Source organism: Myxocyprinus asiaticus, chromosome 38, assembly GCF_019703515.2.
Source record: "Myxocyprinus asiaticus isolate MX2 ecotype Aquarium Trade chromosome 38, UBuf_Myxa_2, whole genome shotgun sequence".
NCBI lineage: Eukaryota > Metazoa > Chordata > Actinopteri > Cypriniformes > Catostomidae > Myxocyprinus > Myxocyprinus asiaticus.
Genome location: NC_059381.1, coordinates 8,177,461 through 8,198,418, shown reverse-complemented (window position 1 = coordinate 8,198,418; position 20,958 = coordinate 8,177,461). Strand labels below are relative to the sequence as shown.

Below are 20,958 nucleotides of genomic sequence, written 5' to 3'. Positions count from 1 at the left end.
AGATGTTTGACTTCCTTCCTTCATATCACTTTAAGGTAAAAAAAAAAAAAAAAAGTGCACAGCAAACATGGATATTTACATATTACGATATACATGATATAGCAAAATCTTCATCAATTGATACTTTATATCTTCGCCACGATATATATTGTCATATCGCCCAGCCCTAAATGGATGTGTGTTTGTTTGTGCATGAGCTGTTGCAACCCAAAGGGAAAAGGTTGCTGCCTCCCCTGTGTGATGGATTCTGGCCGAGTTTCAATGCATAGCTCAACAGAACCTGAGCGTCTTCCTTATATGTCTGAGTGACAGCACAGATTGTTCCAGTGACTGGACACTGATTTAATTAATGATTTTCACATGCTCTCTCTCTCCCTCTTTCTCTTTCCCTCTCTTTCTCCTTGTTTACTTTCCTGTGTCTTTTGATCAGTAACACTGTCTTTCTTGTTTGTTTTTCGTTTTCTCCGTTTTTTTTTTTGTTTTTTTTTTCTTTTCTTTTTTTCTTTACCAATCCACTTTCCCCTAATAATTTTGTTTCTTTAAACCACTCAACAGCTTGCTGTCAGTTTCAGGCAGGAAGAAAGTGATACGGAATTTCCATTTTTTGGTGCAATAAGATATTGATCGAGCACAACAAATTATAGCAGTTTTGTACAGATTCCATTTTTCTTCCTTCTGAAAACTGCTGTCATGGAGACGCATAACCCTGCTGGAGTGTAGGTGAGCGAATGCGCTTTTTGAAAAGAGGCCAGTTCAAATCAAACGTTCACCATCAATCAACCAAGTGTTTGTGCTGTTATTTTATTTAGGTGCGTTATTAAATGTTATGTGAGGGTTTTGATGAATTTAAAAGAAATCAGGTTTTTTTAAGAAATGTACATTTAGCTACTATGGAAAGTAGCAGCGTAGAAGCCCTTTGCTGTAGTTCCAAGAATGTCCGGCACTAATGCTTACACCATGATGCCTCCGCTCTTTGTTCACAGCTCACCCACTGCAGGGCATGTGTGCCCTCCAAAACAATACCCCCTTACAGAGCACCCACATACTCACAATCAAGGCCTTTCTTTCAGTGGGAGTCTGTCTCGCTCTCACTCATTCCTTAAGACAGTGCACTGACTTCACGGTTTAAGTCAGGCTGGCGGCACTGACATACTCTAAATAGTGTTGTTGATCAATTGTAGAGTGATATAAAGAGAGAGTTCCCCTGAAAATAAAAAATCTACCATCAATTACTCACCCTCATGTTGTTCCAAACCCACATGACTGACTTTCTTCTATGAAACACAAAAGTAGATGTTTAGCAGAATGTTAGTCTCTGTCACTATTAACTTTCATTGTATGGAAAAAAGGATACAATCAAAGTGAATGGTATATACTAAGGGTAATATGCTCCCTAGTATATCCTTTTGTGTTCCACAGAAGAAAGTCATGGGGGTTTTAAACAAAATGAGTGTCCAACCTGCAGAACTCGGCAGATTTTTGCCCAAATTCAGTGTGGAAAATGAGAAAAAAAGTCTGGGCATGGTTAAATTTAACTGAAATAAAAGTGTTACCTTTAATTTGATAACTGTGATATTTCTTTGATACTTAGTATGTGAGCGTTTATCCATGCAGTCTTTGCCACTCTTTGCAATAGTCCCGTTTGCTTTCTTTTTTTCATTAGGCAAAGCTTGGCCTGTGTGTGCTGTGTCACTCTCAGCTTGCATGTGAACAAAATGGTGTTGTCTCTCTGGATTTTCACATCACTTTAGCAACATGCAAAGCCTGTCGGCAGTCTGCATCAAATCGATTATGATATTAGCAGTCTGTCAGTAGCATCGAGTTAAAGAAAACAATTTAAATATATGAGTTTGGTGAATTTTGCATTGTTTTCATGGAGCAAAACCAAATGCTAGCACAAAAGGTATTGACCAGTGATTTAATTATATAACCAGTCATTTTAAGAAAAAAAAAAAAGTATTTATTTTCCAAATTACCCACAATTTAAGCAGGTTTTTAAACCTTGAAAAAAGGTAGATTGCTTTAAATGGTTGCTTTTGTTTTTAGACTGGTAATGGTTGTGGATTTATTTTTTCAGCTCTTGTGAAATTGCCCCTGGTCTGCATCCTGAATCATTGTTATTGTGTTGAAAGATTGTGAATGCCTTACGGTTGAAAACTTCCCATGAGTATTTTTAAAGCAGATGGAACATTTCAACCATCCCAGCCCTGAAGAATCTTGATGGGACATTTTGCATGTCAACATAAAAAGCAGTAGTGGTTTTCCACTACAAATATACACATCCTGGAAATTTGATATGTCTGAAAGAAGAGGGTGAAATTATTCTTTATCCCTGCTGAAAAAGCAGCTTAAACAAGCCTAAGATGGTTTGCTGGTTTAAGCTGGTCTGCCAGTCTTGCCAAGCTGGTGCTTAGGCTGACCGGCTGAACAATTGCCCAAGACCCCACAACACCAGATTAGCCTGACTAAGCTGGGAGACCAGCTAAGACCAGCTTTGAGTAGTTTTATTTTATTTGTATTTAAATTTTCAGCAGCAGCGGGGTTACCACTCTTGTGGTATTAAAGATTGTGAATTTCTGGGAGGTGGCGTGTACCTTGGGTAACACTACATCCCAAGTTTGCTTGGCCCAGTGTCCCCGGTGTGTGGGAATAGCACACAGATTTATGAGTTTGTGTTTATTGAGTCAGCTGTGATCCAGCTCTCGCTCATCCCACCCCCAGCAGTCTAGTTCCTTCTGACAGATCAGTAGCAGCTGAGAGAGTGCTGTTTTGGCCCAACTGGAAGGTGGGGGTGGGTGCCATTTGGATCATGTGACTCTCGCCACCCTACCCTCACCTTTGCTTACAAGAGTGCCATGCGTCCTTATCCAATCATGCCTGGAATGCAGCTTGCCACTTGGGCTATTTCTGCTGTCTGTCACTATCGGAGTGCAGAGCTAACAGTTTGACACTAGGTTTTTTTTTTCTTTATTTCTCAATCTGACTCCTCTTTCCAGTTTTTACTCGCTCCCTCTCTCTCTCTGCCTGAAGCTTGTGGGTTGAACTTTTAAGCTCCCTGGCAGTGCTTCACTGGTAGCTGTGAAACGAAACAGCCTCTGTCCATGAGTAAGGGAAAGAGAGAGAAAGGAAAGAGTGGATGAGCAAGACAGAGAGAGGGAGAGCAAAAGGGGATCAGACGCACTAAAGATTGGGCGACACAGATCCAGCAGAAGCTGGACAGAGAAAGATCAAGACAGACAGGAGAATGTCTCACCGGCTGCGGTTGTATTTTGGCTCTGGTCGCAGTAATACTGCACCTGAGTTAGAGCAGCTTAATGGGATGGCAGAGGATCAGGAAGAGAATGCTACCAGTAACGGGAGAGACTACAGCAGTGTTGGAGCCATGATGTCCCCTACGCGGCCACGAAGCGGAGGACTTGCTGAGAACCCAGAGTTGGGTACAGCTGCTGTTTCTGAAGCCTCTCTTAAGCGAAGTTCTTCCATGTTCATCCCACAGCTCCAGAGTCAAGCTGAACCACGGATGACCAAGAGCACCTCTGTGCAGATATCGCTCCAACGCTCCAGTGTTCCCCAAGAAGATGCGTCATCCCTTGATCCACCTCCGGAATACCCCCAGGAGCCAGCTCCACCCTACATTGAACCTGGTGAAGATTGGCATTTACCTCCACCTCCACCCTACCACAGAAGAGAGAACTCATCGTGCCACAATGTGGACCAAAGTCAACCAGGCTCTGAGCCCATCCTAGCTAAGAGACAAGTCTTTTGTGTCCGGCCAAGTGATGGGCAAAATGGACATGCCATTGTAGGTATACCCAATGGAGGTCCCCAAGGGATAAACGTTGGAGGTTTCTCTATTCGACGAAGATCTGCGGATGGCTCAGATGTCCAGCAGTTTAGGATCATGCCATATAGTGAAGAAGGCCAAAATGGCTTATGCCACCACTGGCACGTCCGCCAAAACACAAATGGAAGCCCTGGCACACAGAGACTTGTCTTCCAACTTCAACAGGACCAAGGATGGCACACAAACACAAATTCTCAAGCTGAAGTGACTGATGAAGTGACTGGCTTCACAAATTCTAAAGCTGGGCGTGTGGTGCGATACCCTCGGATCCAACTTGAGAGGAGTGCTTCTCAGCCGTTACAATCCAGAGGAGTTCCTTCACGCCTCGGATCGATGCCAAATCTTTATGCCCCAATCTCAGAAATGGAAACGGAGAGTGAGGTTGTTGAGAACAGAGCTCGAGGTTGCACTTTTGAAATTAGGAAGGAGCAAAATCCCAGGCAGCCCAAGTTTAAGATATATTTCAGCCAGGGAGGCGAGCACAGTCCCACCCTATCACGGGATATTAGTTTTGGAAAGGTGCCTGTCTGCATCAACTCACAGGTAATTACAGCAGAGGACTTAACGTTCTGCTGAGAATGAACCTATCAATCAAATTTGCATTCATTGACCTAAAATAAGAAATTTTGGAAAAACATTTTGAGGCCTATTTTACTAACTAACCATTTGATTTTTGTTTACCTGCTATGTACGGTACCTAGACCCGAAATGCGGTATTGGGTTTTAAGATCTAATAAAGTATATAACTCAGTATGTTAATAGTTTTTAAGTGGCTGGATAATGGCAAAAACAGATGAATAAGAGGTAGTGGGATTTGGTTGAGGAAAGAGGAGGTGGGTTCAGGAATGACTTGCCCACATTCTGGGAAGTGAAAATTCCAAGAAAATGGGGGCCAGGAACAAGACTTAACCACACTTTGGTCTTTGGTTTCCCAATAACAAGAATGCAAACCTTGACACACTCTGTATGATATTCTGAAAGTGGAAAATATATAGAAGCTGGAAGCATTTTCAGACGTAACTTCATTCATGGGGGTTTGTCCACTTGTCTCCCCCTTTAAGAGGAGCCTGTTCTATCTTTAGTCCTCTGTCAAGTGTTGTTGTTAGTTTTCAGAGCAGCCTTTTTCCTTTGGCCTGGGTCACCGTCCATCTCTTGTAACAGCTGTTCTTTGGTGATTAAGTTCTAATATATAATTACACCCAGACTGCCGATAGAGAAGTTTAATAAGCTCTCAGTATCGGTAACCTTAAAGGACTGTGTTAATGTATTGTTATTACTCAAATGTTGGAAATCTGAATGAATCATAGTTATATTAAGCTCAAGGCTTTGTGTGAGTTTCTCAAGTCTCAAGTAGTTGTTGATTTTTTCCAAAGGTCCATCTGTTTTTTGTTTTTGTTTTTTTTATTGTGCCAAATTAAATTTATCAGACACATTATAGGTTTCCATTTAATTTGTCTACCTTTGGGAGTCCCTTCAGTGATTCACAATTTATTAGAAAAGTGCTGACATACTGTGTGGCATTTATCAATTTGTCACAGGTAGAATAACCCCATATTAAATTATTGTTTACTTGCAAAAGCCACGACAACATTTTCCCAATGGAAAGTGTAAAAAAGGGACTGAGCTTTCACAGCGATCATATTTGCAAACAGCAAGGCCGGAATCTCTCAGGCATCCACATTCTAGAATCTTCCAATTCCAGAATCAGGAATGTCACACAAATACTTCCCCAATATCTGTGGCTTCTAAAGGAAGAATATTTATTTCCAATACCTGTTCAAATGGCATTGCTGGAAATGAGTCACTCCAGGAGCTGAATATTCCAGCAGACTGAGTTCATCAGCTGAAATGTTGAGCACATATCTGTTTCCCTCTTGCAGCCATGCAAGCGTTTTAAAACACCTCAGGTATGTCTTTATTGATGTATATTTTACAATATTTGTCTCTAAAATAAAAGGCTTATAATACGTCATAACCTGCAGAATTACTGCTTACAAAGATTTTCCTCTATTACAATGTGTCACTGCTGACAAAAATAGCAATAGGTGGTTTGCTGGTCTTAGCTGGTTTAAGATGGTTTAACTGGTCTCCCAGCCTGGTCTCACAAGTGCCATCAAAACCATCAAAACAGACCAGCCTAACCAGCTTGGCCTGGCTGGAAGATCAGCTAACCACCTTAGACTGATTTAAGCAGGTTTTATACTTCGTTTATAAAAGACATTAAGTAGAATTTCCCCAATAGTATAGCTTCTTCTTAACTAAATCAAATTTCATCCGTCATTTATCGCATTTGTTCCCTGTGACTTGGATAAAAACTGTCACACCACATGGATGTGCCGTAGACTTGCCAGTACTATCAGGTTTATCCATGTGACTGTTTGCTATCTCACCAGCTTCAGCAAGCGTGAGGCGCGCTACACGGGGGGAAATCTCACTTAAGTCAACAGTGGGACTTTCTTCTAGATATTACGTTTTAGAGCTTTTCTCATAGGTAAGAGAAGAAGAGTGAGATTGTAAAAATGAGATTGAATGAAAGAGTCAGGCTCTTCTATCAGCATTGCCCATCATTGCAGTGATAGCTTGCTGTTACCGCTTAGAGAGGAAACCTGTTGCTTAATTTGTCAGTTCTCCAATCTTATTTTAGTGCCATTGCATGTTGCCAAACTGTTTAGATTTTTTTTTTTCCTCAGGTCCTGTTGTCGTAACCCCTGACTGTGCAGTACCTTAAAGTAGCTAGGTGACCTATAGCATGACAAAGTAATGCACGTCTTTTGTTTCCTTGTTGTTTTGTTTATTTAACTAGCGTTTATTTTCCTTTTTGTGTTTACTTCTATATTTGAGTATGCCTTCTTGGTGCTCACTACCAGCAGGGTCTTAATTTCTGCTTGTTCTCTCTGTTTTTGCACTTTTCGTCCGTAAAGGTTTGAGTCATCTGCCAACTCAGCTCTCTGACCAATAATGACTAAACAAACATTTATTTTTAACACTGAGCATTGTGTGGGAACTGGACTTTCAGGGTCATAAAAATGTATCGTAATGGTCTTAAGGTCCCTTTGAATAGTTTGAATAGTTAATTATTTTTTCTTCTGGAGAGCTTTACTTTTATGACAAAAGAATAGAAAAATAGTTTCCTAAATGAGCGGAATCCTTGCCAGTACCTTTAGGACTCATCCAGCTTTTCTAGAGTTTTCTAGATAATTCCTTCATACCTGTCTGGTGTAATTGTTGCTTTCTAAGTGTTGCTTGCTGCGGCAACCATCACTATTACTATTGCTCATACTAAGATTTTATGTATTACATTTTTCTGCAGAAGGGGCTGTTCACACAGAATGCGTTTCTGCATCCAGCACTATTTTCAGGGTTCCCGCTGATCCTTAAGTCTTAAAATGTCTTAAATTCAATTTTCCAAAATTTAAGGTCATAAAAAGCCTTAAATATCTTAAACGAGTCAACAAAAGTCTTAATTATCATTTAAATTAGGTCTTAAATTTGTGGGTGGGAAGACCTATGCGGATATGACCTAATGTGATAATCAAACTTCAAAAGAATACAGTTTCATTTAATAAATGCATTGAGAGTGAAAACGCGGCAATGTATTTTCTCCAAGCACACTGTGACAGTGTTTACTTTTAATTGTTTACATTTTAATACGTTGTAGATTATTGTAAGAGAGCACATTTTATTTCCCTTATCTGTTTGAATGAGCAGCCTCTTGTAGCTCCTGTCTAGGCTAGGGGCTGTTCAAACAGACGGAACACAACAGACTGGAAACAAACGTGAGGATCTCGAGACACACATTTCCAAGTTGAACAGCTTTCCTGACAAAGCATTTAAACAACTCATTGCTTAATCTGAAAAATGCTTATAAGAGAGCAAGACGCAACGGCCAAAGACCTCCACCAACTGTAAGAAGCTGTTCACACCGAACACTTTTGCAACCATCCATTTTTTTTCCAATGTAAATGCGCACTAGATGAACGTCTTGGTTTCCCTTTGTTTTTGTTTATTCAGCGTCTCATGCAGGAACGCTGTTTTTTTTAGACGATGTGTCTAATTAAAAAGAACTTTAAAACATATTGAGACACCTGTTTTCTGTTAAACTTTATTTGTTGTGCTGTCTAGCCGTTTTTTAGCGCAAGAATGTGATCGATCTGAAGTCATTGTATTACAGTGAGGATACATTTTTTTGGAATTGAAATCAGATGCGTTTCATTTGTTTTTACGTTTCTCTCGGCTGCATGAAGATATTAATTTGCATTCTCATGTCACTAGCTTTAATTATGCAACTTAGCTGGCTAACGAATGCATAAATGTGACCAGCTGGATATAAACTTATGCAAATAGATGATAATAGATGGTAACAATCGGTAAATTTTTTATAATGATATGGCAACGTGTACTGAAGTGTACTGCATCTGAAGTGTTCTGCTCCATGCAGAGTGTGATCTCACGTGTCAAAACAAACACCAGAAGGCATCAATGAAACACCATCAGTGAAGTGACATACTGTATAATGACAGCAGACCCTTCCCAGCCATTCCAGCACCAGACGCAATGGGGAAAACTATCGGTGTGGATTTTTGCAGATAACCGAGAGTTCCAGAAACCTGTTATCGGTGCCGATTAATCAGCAAAACCGATATATCGGTCGACCTCTAGTTTTCCTATGTAAACGTGCTAGACAGACGTCTTTGACTGTTGTGTTGTTCCTCACAGTTTTATTAGCGTTTTGCACTTGTACAGTTGAAGTCAGAAGTTTACATACAACTTAGCCAAATAAATTGAAACTCAGTTTTTCACAATTCCTGACATTTAATCGTAGAAAACATTCCCTGTCTTAGGTCAGTTAGGATCACTACTTTATTTTAAGAATGTGAAATGTCAGAAAAATAGTAGAGAGAATGATTTATTTCAGCTTTTATTTCTTTTATCACATTCCCAGTGGGTTAGATGTTAACATACACATTGTTAGTATTTGGTAGCATTGCCTTTAAATTGCTTAACTTGAATCATATGTTTTGGGAAGCCTTCCACAAGCTTCTCACAATAAGTTGCTGGCCCATTTCTCCAGACAGAACTGGTGTAACTGAGTCAGGTTGGTAGGCCTCACACACGCTTTGAGGTCAGGGCTTTGCGATGGCCACTCCAATACCTTGACTTTGTTGCCCTAAACCATTTTGCCACACATTTGGAGGTTTGCTTGGGGTCATTGTCCGTTTGGAAGACCCATTTGCGACCGAGCTTTAACTTCCTGGCTGATGTCTTGAGATGTTGCTTCAATATATCCACATCATTTTCCTTCCTCATAATGCCATCTATTTTGTGAAGTGCACCAGTCGCTCCTGCAGCAAAGCACCCCCACAACATGATTCTGCCACCCACATGCTTCATGGTTGTGGTGGTGTTCTTCAGCTTGCAAGCCTCACCGTTCTTCCTCCAAACATAACATCATGTCATTATGGCCAGACAGTTCAATTTTTGTTTCATCAGACCAGAGGACATTTCTCCAAATAATAAGATCTTTGTCCCCATGTGTACTTACAAACTGTAGTCTGGCTTTTTTATGGTGGTTTTGGAGCAATGGCTTCTTCCTTGCTGAGCAACATTTCAGGTTATGTCGATATAGGACTCGTTTTACTGTGGATATAGATACTTGTCTTCCTGTTTCCTCCAGCATCTTCAAAAGGTCATTTGCTGTTGTTCTGGGATTGATTTGCATGTTTTGCACCAAACTAAGTTCATCTCTAGGAGACAGAGTGTGTTTCTTTTCTGAGTGGTATGATGGCTGCGTGGTTCCATGGTGTTTATACTTGGTGGTACCTTCAGGCGTTTGGAAATTGCTCCCAAGAATGAACCAGACTTGTGGAGGTCCACAATTTTTTTCTGAGGTCTTTGCTGAGAGAAGGTAGGCCTTAAAATACATCCACAGGTACACTCCAATCCCCTATCAAAAGCTAATTGGCTAATTGCCTAAGGGCTTGACATAATTTTCTAGAATTTTCCAAGCTGCTTAAAGGCACAGTGTATGTAAACTTCTGACCCACTGGAATTGTGATATACTCAATTAAATGTGAAACAATCTATCTGTAAAAAATTGTTGGAAAAATTACTTGTGTCATGCACAAAGTAGATGTCCTAAACGACTTGCCAAAGCTATAGTTTGCTAATATGAAATCTGTGGAGTGGTTAAAAAATGAGTTTTAATGACTTCAACCTAAGTGTATGTAAACTAATGACTTCAACTGTATTTTATAGATACTGTCAAGGTAAATAGTACTTCAACTGCGCAATGGACACGTTTGGTGTGAACAGTCCCTAACTCATCCTGTACTGTTTGTGCTATGTACGTTAATAATACCTCAAATCGTGCAGCTTGTTAAGCTGTTAGTTTGTTGATTTCTAATTCAGAAATCTGCTGTTGTGATTCACTATTAAGTTAATAAGCTCTTGGTGGTCACCAACCTTTCTGACTAAGAAATGCCCAGCTTTAATCAGAGCACTGTATGAAGCATGGTAGGTTCTCTGTTATGAATAGGAACATGACAATGTGTTTGTGGTCCTATTATTCACTCACAACCACATATAGTGACTCATTCTTAAACTTTTATTGATGCATGAGTGTTGATATCCAAAGCTTGTTGCCCAATCTACTGTTCTGGTGCAGTAGATGTCTCCTGATGTGAAAAGAACTTCAGGATTCTTAGAGATAAATTGAGGGTCAAAGTTAACCTTTTCTTTGGTTTATGTTGAAGGTTGTATAAGAAGCAGTTTTTTGCATCTGTCTGCACTGTTTTTAAGTTGTTTTTAAATGTAAACATGCGCTACATGGAATTGTTGCACAGCATCTCACTTTTTTCAGATTAATGCTCTTAGAGTGCCGTGTTCAAGTTAAAAAGAATGTAAAAAAAAAAAAATTTTCCCCTAGCTTTTTTTTTTTTTTTTTTTTTTTTAAAGAGCAATTGCCATGCTTATTACAAGTGTTTTTTGGCCAAGCACTTTTGGATTTTTGTATTCCTGCTGCCAGTGTCAACATGTTTGATTGCTCCATTTGCATTGGCCATCCTTCCAAATGTGGTATATGCTAATTAAGCTTGTGTGTATTTAAAATATTTTACAGGATTGCATAAATGTCATTCCTCGCTTTCAAGGTGAAGCACTTGGGTTTGAAGGCGATTACTGGTTAGCGATACATTAAGGGATAGTATGCCCAAAATTAACATTCTGTCATCATGTAAACAACCTCTTGTTGTTTTGAATCTGTATGGCTTTCATCTGTTGAACAAAAAAAACAAGATGTTAGGCAGAATAACAGCCTCAGTCACCATTCACTTTCATTGGATGGAAAAAAAGATGCAATGAAAGTGAATGGTGACTGAGGCTGTCATTCATCTCCTTTTGTGTTCCATGGTAAGTCATACAGGTTTGGAGCAATATCAAAGTGAGTAAATGATGACAGAACTTTCATTTATAGATGACTCTTTTAGTGCTTTTAATGTTGTGAAACCCAGACTTGAGAGTATATACTGGTCCTTGTTGTCTTAATAAGTTTATTCCACACACAGGCTCACTTGGGTCATGATCGCTCCAAGAATGGGCTTTTCAACCTCGGTCAGGTAATCCATTGGTCTAGCGTGCCCAACCACATGACAATCACTGCTGTCAATCTCACTGTTTGGCTTATTGGATTTGGTGGGTGGTGTAGGAGTGCGATTGGAGGCTTGTGATTGGTGGATCATGCGTTAACACACTTCTCCTGACTTTGACCTTTGACCCTCACTCATGGCCCATCTGCTACTCCTCAGTTGGTTGGTCAGGTTTTTCCCTTCTTAAAGGAATGGTTCACCCAAAAAGGTCTTCATGTACTTACCCTCATATCGCTCCAAATCTGTATGACTTTCCATGAAACAAAATTAAATGTTAAGCAGAATGTTTTCCTTGGTAACCATTCACTTTTATTGCATCTTTTTTCATACAATGAAAATTAATGGTTAATGAGGCTAACATACTGCTTAATATCTCCTTTTCTGTTATACAGAAAAAAGTCAAATGGGTTTGAAACGATATGAGGGTGAGTAAATGACAGAACTTTCATTTCTGGGTAAACTATCGCTTTAAGTAATGCCTATTGGAATTAACAGTTCCCTTATTTCTGTATTTCCTTCTCTCACTCACTCACTCACTCACTCACTCTCTCTCTCACACACACACAAACACACACACACACACACACACACATACAGTACACACACACATTAATTCTTCTTGGGTTATACAGGTGTGTATTGATCATCTTTGTAATTTTTCCCCTTCAAGCCCTGCTAAAGTTCAGTCACCATTGATATGCAGCCAAAGCTCTACATTGCTTCATTATTTAACTCTTTCTCTCTCTGTCTCTTTCTCTTTAATATACAGACCAGAGATGACTTCCTTGGGCAGGTGGATGTACCTCTCAACCATTTACCGGTAAGATCACATGTACCTGTGTTGCTCCAGTTAATGTTGAGTTCATGAATAATCCACAAATTGCTGTGTGTTACAGTGATTTTACCATGGTTAAAGCAATAGTTAATCCAAAAATGAATAATCTGTCATAACTGATTCACCCTTACAGTATGTTGTTCCAATCCTGTATGACTTTCTTTCTTAAGCAGGACATAAAAGATAAGGATTTAATGCAATGACAGCTGATAGTGACTTACTAAAATATCACTGTCCTGGTCACAGAAGCAAAGTTTGTGGGGAATAATAGCCATTTTCTATACTTTTGAGGCATAAGCAATTAGGAAATAACACTTACTACCCAGGAACAAAAATTGTGTTACATAGTGTTATTCGACTATTCGGGCGATTATTGCAATGATTAATCATTAGCTCTTAATCAACTATTCAGCTTGTGTCTTGACTTGTTGTATTAAATGTGCTTACTAACAATAAAGAGTATAAAATCATATTTTAAAAATACCTCTAAATGACATTCACTGAATTAAAGAAAATAAATGACTTTTTATTAAATTTAATTCAGTAAAAAAAATTCACTAAGCAATTATATTGTTAAGTGTTTTGTCTTGTTTTCCATTTTTAAATATATACAAATCCTTAAAATAAGATGCATTTACTTGAGAAGCAACATATAAGATATTAAGACTTGCTTTCAGAGATTGTGTCTTGAATATAAGTGTATTTTGTATATAAGTGTATTATTTTACTTGTTTATACTTCTGTCAGTGCAGAAAAGTCAAAATATACTTATATTTAAGATATATTCTCTGAAGGGGCCTGGGTAGCTCAGTGGTAAAAGACGCTGACTACCACCCCTGGAGTTCGCGAGTTCGAATCCAGGGCGTGCTGAGTGACTCAAGCCAAGTCTCCTAAGCAACCAAATTGGCCTGTTTGCTAGGGAGGGTAGAGTCACATGGGGTAACCTCTTCGTGGTCGCTATAATGTGGTTCACTCTCAGTGGGGGGCGTGGATGCCGCGGTGGATGATTTGGCAAAAACAAATCAAAGACGTATTTTTTTGCAGTGTATAATGGGGCGAAGACTACCCTCTCTCACCTTTCTGTTCACTGCGATCCACCTTTAACTCACAAAAAACAAACTCTCTCTTCTTAATATAGCTGTGTATTGATGATTTGATTTATGATAAGATACACAGTGTGACATATATTATGATTCACTAAGCTGCGAGCCATCACGTTTTCATTTAGCTGCATCAAGCACGCGCACGCCGCGTCAAAGTGTGCAACAGCCGGGATGCAGTTTCAGTCTCTCCCCATTAGATCGGGTCACTTCACGCAACTCATAGAAGCGCCGCTGACCTTGACCGCACAGAGAAATGCCAGTTTTGGAGTTTGTACTTATTTACATGAACTGCTTCCTTATTATTTGAGCTTTAATAAAGGATGCATTAAAGATGTAACACAGACTCGCCGAGGTGTTTCCTTTAAAGACGCTCTGATTTATTTCACAACGATAGTGCTTCTGGATTTACTTATTTTGTATAATTGCCTAATATTTTGCGATCTACATCACCTGAAGCTGTTTGGAAAGTCTGCACTGTGAGCTGTTTTCTTCCTCTCCTCAATCAGGCGCAACCTGCGGTTGGTGCTCCTCTCGTGCGACCTCATTAGAGTTTTTAATGTGATCTCATGTTAAGTTAAATGAGATCAAATGACTATTCGACACCAAAAAATGTTGTTGTCAATTTTTTATTGTCGACGTTGTTGATAACATTGACTAATCGTTTCTGCCCTAATTCTGATTATAATCATTAATAATGGAACTATTGAAGTCATTTTTCTCCGCTTGGCAATGTGCCTTACCCCTAAGTAGTAAAATCACTATAACATATGGCCTTTTGTGTCTTATGGCTTTATTTTAACACTGTAAAAGAATGTATTACAGAGGAAGGGCGGAGAATTGTGGATATCATGGACACATGATAGTGTCTGTGTTGTAATCAAATGACACATGTCGGAGCCCGTGTCCCTGTACGGAGTGGAAAGGCAGTTGCTTGGGATGTAAACACAATGGCTGCTGTAAATGGGGCTATCCCGGCACTAGATAACAACAAAAAAACTCACTCCAACTAAAATGGGACATGCTTCTGGGGTGGCCCTTTAACATATCCTATCACATTGCTCAATAATGCACAAAAAGGCTAAACCAGAGATTTACATACTTTTTGGATGATATGATAAAGTCAACATGCAGCATAAAATAAATATTATATATATATATATATACAAAAACCAAAATAAATATTTTATGGAAAATATAAAGTTACAGTTTGAAAACCACTGGTCTAAACTACACAGTAGTCACAAGTAACAATAGCTAATTACAAGCTTTGTGCATAATAAAGTCATTGGTTTTCAGTATGCCATTTTGTTCTAATTAACTTTTGAGGAATAGACAGCAGCTTTTCCTGCAGTGGACATCTTAGGAAATTATTTGCAATGGAACAGGTCTAGTTTTCGCCCTAAACTATTTCCAGTGGCTAAGCGAGAGTTCTTCGCTGGATTGCACTTTTATACTCGCACACAGAGGCCTTTCTGTTTTCCCTGTGGCCGCCTACATATTCACTCTTCAGTTTTGTGTGGTTGCAGTCCAGACCATGCGCTCTCTTTCAGTCTGCTCTTATTTATGCTGCTTAAAATATCTAAATGTTTTTCCTATGTGTAGATCAGTCGTATATCTATGCATTCTCTTTCAGTGTGTTCGTTAATTAATCTACTTTTAAGTGCATCACAGACGTTTATTGCGTTTCAGAATATGTTTCACCTCTTTTTGTGGTCCAGACTCGTCAAAATGCCCCAATTTCCTTTAGGGTCTCCATAGTTTTGTTCTTTGGCACTGTCAGAGGTGCCAAATCCATCACATTCCGTCAGAATGTAGCCGCTAATGACAAACCCTTCTTTGCCATGAATATCCAACCTCTGGGCAGTTTATATGTAACAGGAGAACCATGTTGCGTAAGAACTGCCTCAGTGGCTAACAAGCTTAGAACTGTTGCATAATTACTATTTTGATAGATTGCACTGAAATTAGCCTACATTGATGCCTGTTTGTTTGTGTTTTTGTGTGTTCGTTTAGACGGAGGACCCAGCGATGGAGCGGCCGTACACGTTTAAAGACTTTTTGCTTCGCCCGAGGAGGTTGTTACACAGTGCTCACAAAATACATTTACAGATTTGTTTCTATTTGGATATATTTAAAATCACAAACAGTGTGATGTGTTGGCAGTGCAATTTGACCCTATTCACAGGACTGGAAGTTTGATAAGATTCAGCACTTTTGTGATTGAATGTTTTCCAGTAGAGTTTTAATCAAGACCAATAAATCTCCTTAGTGCTTTGTGGCTGTAGTTACAGCCTGAACCACAGCAAATTCAGCAGATTTCTGCAGAATTGGAACACCCTTCATACTCAAAGTTTTAATCACATCTCCGGTCCATTGCGTGTTCTTTTTTTAAAGGTTTTACTCTGATGACTGCGCTATAGTTTTAATCAGTGATGACAGATTTATGTGTATATGTGTCCTGTAGTCATAAGTCTCGAGTGAAAGGCTACCTGAGGCTGAAGATGGCCTATCTGCCAAAAAACGGCGGCCATGAGGAGGAGACCAGTGAGACGAGAGAAGAGGCTGAGGTAAAATCAACCCATCGACAGAAAGCCTTTTGTGTCTGTCTCTTTCTATGTATCTCTCTTCCACTCACAACCCCCTTAGTTCCACCTTAATTCTAAAGAATGTTGTACCTGGAAATACCCAGACAGTTTTAAGAGAAAGTGTATATGCTACATTTGCAGGGGCACAAGCATGTTCATTTTACAAAATATTTCGACCTTCATGCCAATAAGTTTATAGACCATAATGGATAGCATGTTTCCTGTCTGAAATGGAAAGGAACTTAAATGTCTCTCTTATTTGGCTTTTGCCCCTGCACTTTAGTTGCTAGACAGTCAGAGTTGTGAGTCTAGAGTGCTTTCTGTCTTCTTGTCCCTGCAGACTATTTGGCATTTTTTCATTTTAGTTATGCCATTTGACTCTAATGGACAACCATCTGGCATTTCCTTTAACTTTGTAGCTTCCTGTGCTCTTGCCTTTCATTCCCTCTGTTCAGTTTTTCATTTCAGAATTCATTTCAGTTTTATTTTTTCTCTATGCTAGTGTAAAATGTCAGTTCTTTCTGTGTTTGTGATACAACAGCATTATTGAGCCTCTGTTTATCTTTCTGATAATAATTAGTGGTGGGTAAAAATATAGATTTTCTGATGCATCGCGATCTTCATTTGAACGAGCTCGATATCGATTCTGAAATCCCTAGCTTGATCTTTTACTCTACGCACAACCAAAGTCCTGGCGCAATAAGAGGAAATCACTCGCATTAGCAACTAAATTCCGCGCTATGCGACTAAAATGTATATACATTTGGCAACTGGCTGGTAAACGTTTACATTTCACTAGCCAGTAATTGTGTAATATAGTGGTGGAGTATTCAGCAGCGAGATCCTTTCACTGCGCATTGAGAGTAAAAGTTGTTCCGTGTAATGTGTGCGCGTGTCCAAAGACGAGATCCACGCGACCCATTTATCATTGAATAATGTCTCTTTAAATACCCTTTCTGTTCTCTACAGTCAGTTGTTGATCAAAAACAACAAAAAAATAAACATTTTATTCTAATCATGCATGGCATAGATAAGATAAAGCCATTCGAGTCCTGTCTCATTAGCATGCACTCATTTATAGATGCTCTTTACAGAAATGCCGGGTTTGTTAAAGAGACAGTACCGGTTTTAGCACGTGTTCAACAAATCAGTATAAATACCTGTGAATATTTCAGATGATGCAATTAAATAATAAACTATTATTTCATATTATATATGATTATATATGAAATATAATATCTTATTTATTGATTGAATACATGGATTTGTTCATTTAAAAAAATTCTAAATGTGACCAAAATGATGATAAACTAATAACTAAACTAAAAACTAAACTAATATAATTAGTCAAATTTATATTTTCATAATGTACCTAGTTAGAAGGTCCCCTGTATAATTAACAGCATTAGCTGGGAGGTCATTTCTTTCATATGTAGGGCTTTACTGGTTGTTTAGATCAGTGTTACTATCAGAAATAATTAATAGTTATTTCTGTAGTTATTAATCAATATTTAAATTAATTAATTGGATCTAACTCATTAAAACCTCATATGGGACTCCAGTAAATGTAGTGTGCTACGTTTAGGAGCAAGTTTGGTTATTAGCAATAATTAATAATTATCAAAGATAATTATTAATTATTAAAATCAATAGAACATTGATGAGAATCAATGTTAGCTGTTTTTTAATCCTTTAAAATCAACACTTATCAATTGTTAACATCGATGAAACATTAAAATTAACACTAGCTTATTGATCATTCAAATTCAATCAAAGATAATTATCAATTATCAAAAATCAATAGAATATTAATAAGGATTAACATTGACGGGGCACCACCCTGGAATCAGGGACTAATAACCAAATATTAAAACAGTCTCAATATTAGATTGTTTTCTTAGGAAAATCGACATCCGAAGAATATCGATTTTCGGGGGAAAAAAAACAATGAATGAAGGTTTGAGTCCGAGCACTGACATCCCGTCAGCATGACACAGGCGTATGCAAAACAAACCAAAACACTTCTCTTTGTAATATAAACAAAGTTTATTTATGCAGGAATATCAATTAATAATTAATACAATGCAGTCAATAAACTTCCGACTTACAACTACAAACTAAACTGTGATATGATTAGATATGGAAATAAAATAATCCTATAACACATAAGGTGTGTGTGTGTGTGTGTGTGTGTGTGTGTGTGTGTGTGTGTGTGTGTGTGGTAGTGAGAGAGAGAGAGAGATTATTAAGTGACAGCCCGAAAGCTGATTTCGCGATAGCTGGAGATAAAGCAGCCGTGTTCATCACTCAGAGACGCGGTTTTACGAGCGGGGCTCGTAAAAGTCCTGTGTTATTTGACTCTAATGGATGAACTCAGTTGCTGTCTCACCCGCGATGGCGAAAATGCACAACAGTCCAATTTGGTTGGACCACAATACAGCAAAACAAATTCATGATAATTAATACCCTGAGTATTAATAATGAGCGGACATGGCGGTCCGTAAACTGTACAAGCAAAAACCTTGAAACACAAGAATAACACGCTATAATATTCTATCTCTGCCCAGACGTAACCTCTTACTTGAATCGCATGAGGACACAGGTAGAATGTGTTTTCCTCCGTCCTTTAACTTTGACCCGGTTCCTTGAGGCTCGGGTGATGACGGGAGGCCGTTTCCTCGCGCTTGATTCTCGGCGGGCTGGCGGAGAACTCAGAAATGTCGACTTGATTGAAGATGGAAGAGAAATCTTTAATCTCTTCACTTCTGTAGGCCAATGGATGAAGATGCGAATTGCTCGGCGGTCTCCTTCGGATCCGTCAGAGTGTTCAGTTGAACACAGAGTAATCTCAACTCGTCCAGCGAGATGGAGATTGTATGGCTACAGTTTCAAGTCGGACATTACTTCCTTATGCCACGAGGCTGCACCGGAGAGCAGCAAAAAGCAACGTCCGTATTCGGTGAACTAAGTCGCTGGAAGCACCTCTGGAAGCATTTCAGAATTATTTGAAGTCCTGATGATGTCATGTTTGAGGGACGTTCTGTGGTGTGCCTCATCCAATAGGAGTTGAGAGTTCGATCCTTTAGTGAGCAAGGCTTCCTGGATTTGTAGTCTGTTTTGGACTCCCTTTGTTTGATTTTGGCGCGATTTTTATCAGTAAAATTTACGACTTAGAAGGTGGGGGCTTGAGGAATGTTTTTATGACTGTTAGGCCTGCCTTTGTCTTCTATCTGAATACATGAGGCCCTACACATATGTAAGCAAAAAGGACATTATAACTCAAATATACCCATAAGAATCGATATCAGATTGGATCAGAATCAAAACAAAGCGAGAGCTTATGAATCAGAATCGAATCAGGGAATCTGTATCAATACCCAGCCCTAATAATGATGAATTCTTAATGTTTTTGTTTCTTTATGTTTTGTTGGTCCCACTTTATATTAAGTGTCTTTAATTACTATGTACTAACATTAAAATGCATACAGTACAATACAATGTATTTATTGTGTAACTACAGTAAATGTTGTTCTGCGAAATTCTCAAGATTCACATTTGCTGCTACTGAGGTTGATGTACTGTACGAGTAGGTTCAAGAGTAGGGTTAGGGTTGAGTTAGGTTTAGGATTAGGCGTAAATGTAACTTTAAATGTAAGTACAATGAAACAACACGTATGTACATAAATATATTGTATCAAATGCTTAAGTACATAGTAAAGGCACCTAATATAAAGTGGGTCCATTTTTTTATTTAATTTAACAAAAGAATATAATATTTACAATTTTTCCACAAAATATGTATTTTGAGAGAGTTACACATTTGTCCATGGCAATAATAGTAGTACATATTCCACATGTACTTGGTGCATTACCCCTTTCGACACCTTGTTGAATTTATGCCGTCATAGATAAGAAATACAATGATATATAAAGATGGCAATCATATAGCATTATGCTTAAGGGTCAAAGGTAATAACAAATGGTGGTTTGGATGTAACATCACAACCTTAATGACTAAAAATGACTTTTAAATATCTGTCAACTGCTGTGGACACAATGCATCATAGGTGGTCAAAATTGTATTACTATATTCTCATAAGATTATGACTTTATCCTTGAAATATGATTTGATTTGCATAGAAATTAAGGCTTATTACTACTTTCTTGTAATATTACGACTTCTGAAATCCTATTCAGACTATTTACAGTATATCATTGGTGACCGTAAAAAAATTTCTTAGTTTGAATATATTTAGCCTTTGTAGGTTTTCTTTTGCAAACAATAACTGATGAATGTATTTTTGGTAGTAATAGTATGTTTTGGTGGGTGTCTCACAAACCCTCTTTTTTATGTCTTAATTATATTTCTCCTTCTTCTACGTTCTTTTTCTTAGGGCTGGGAGGTGACCGATTCTGCAGATCCAGGCTCCCAGAGACCTCAACAGCTCCTGCCTCCACTGCCTCCTGGCTGGGAAGAAAAGGTGGATAACCTGGGTCGGACCTACTACGTCAACCACAACAACCGCACCACACAGTGGAAAAGGCCCAGTAGTGTGTATGTCACCTCTTTTGTGAATGATTTGTGAGGTTGTGTGTTTTTCAATTTTGAAAAAGCAGCACTCGACCATCGGAGCCATGGTGCAGCGTTAGTGTCAATGCTGCCAAGGCAAAGGAGTCGTGGCACTCCAGTGGGCCACATAGGTGTGGGTCTAGCCTGTGTCCTGATCCCTTTGTAAATTGTATCAAGAGAATATAAAAACGGAGAATTCTCAAAACACTGAAATATCCAAAAATCATTGCGCGAGCACAAATAGATATAACAGTAGATTGATTTCGGATTTTTCGGTTAACTAATTTTCATGTGAATAGTTATTGTGCTGTTATAATATACAGTATATAATAGTTATAATATTGAAGTTAGCACAATTTTAGGACAACCTTAGAGTTT

General features: G+C 38.7%; 1 protein-coding gene across 12 annotated transcripts in view; it reads left to right on the top strand.

The window, feature by feature from the left end:
• LOC127428446 (E3 ubiquitin-protein ligase NEDD4-like) overlaps positions 1–20,958 on the top strand; it is a 106,317-nt gene that overhangs the window by 49,401 nt on the left and 35,958 nt on the right. For 2 of the 12 annotated variants that reach the window (XM_051676822.1, XM_051676821.1), the window contains exons 1-6: positions 3,008–4,387; positions 11,407–11,457; positions 12,257–12,307; positions 15,439–15,500; positions 15,890–15,992; positions 20,405–20,565. In XM_051676822.1, coding sequence (XP_051532782.1) covers positions 3,245–4,387; positions 11,407–11,457; positions 12,257–12,307; positions 15,439–15,500; positions 15,890–15,992; positions 20,405–20,565 — 1,571 coding nt within the window. In that variant the 5' untranslated portion in view covers positions 3,008–3,244. Of the gene's footprint in view, positions 1–2,923; positions 4,388–11,406; positions 11,458–12,256; positions 12,308–15,438; positions 15,501–15,889; positions 15,993–20,404; positions 20,566–20,958 lie in introns of those variants that run through there. The other 10 variants (XM_051676826.1, XM_051676819.1, XM_051676828.1 and 7 more) reach the window with 7 other exon arrangements.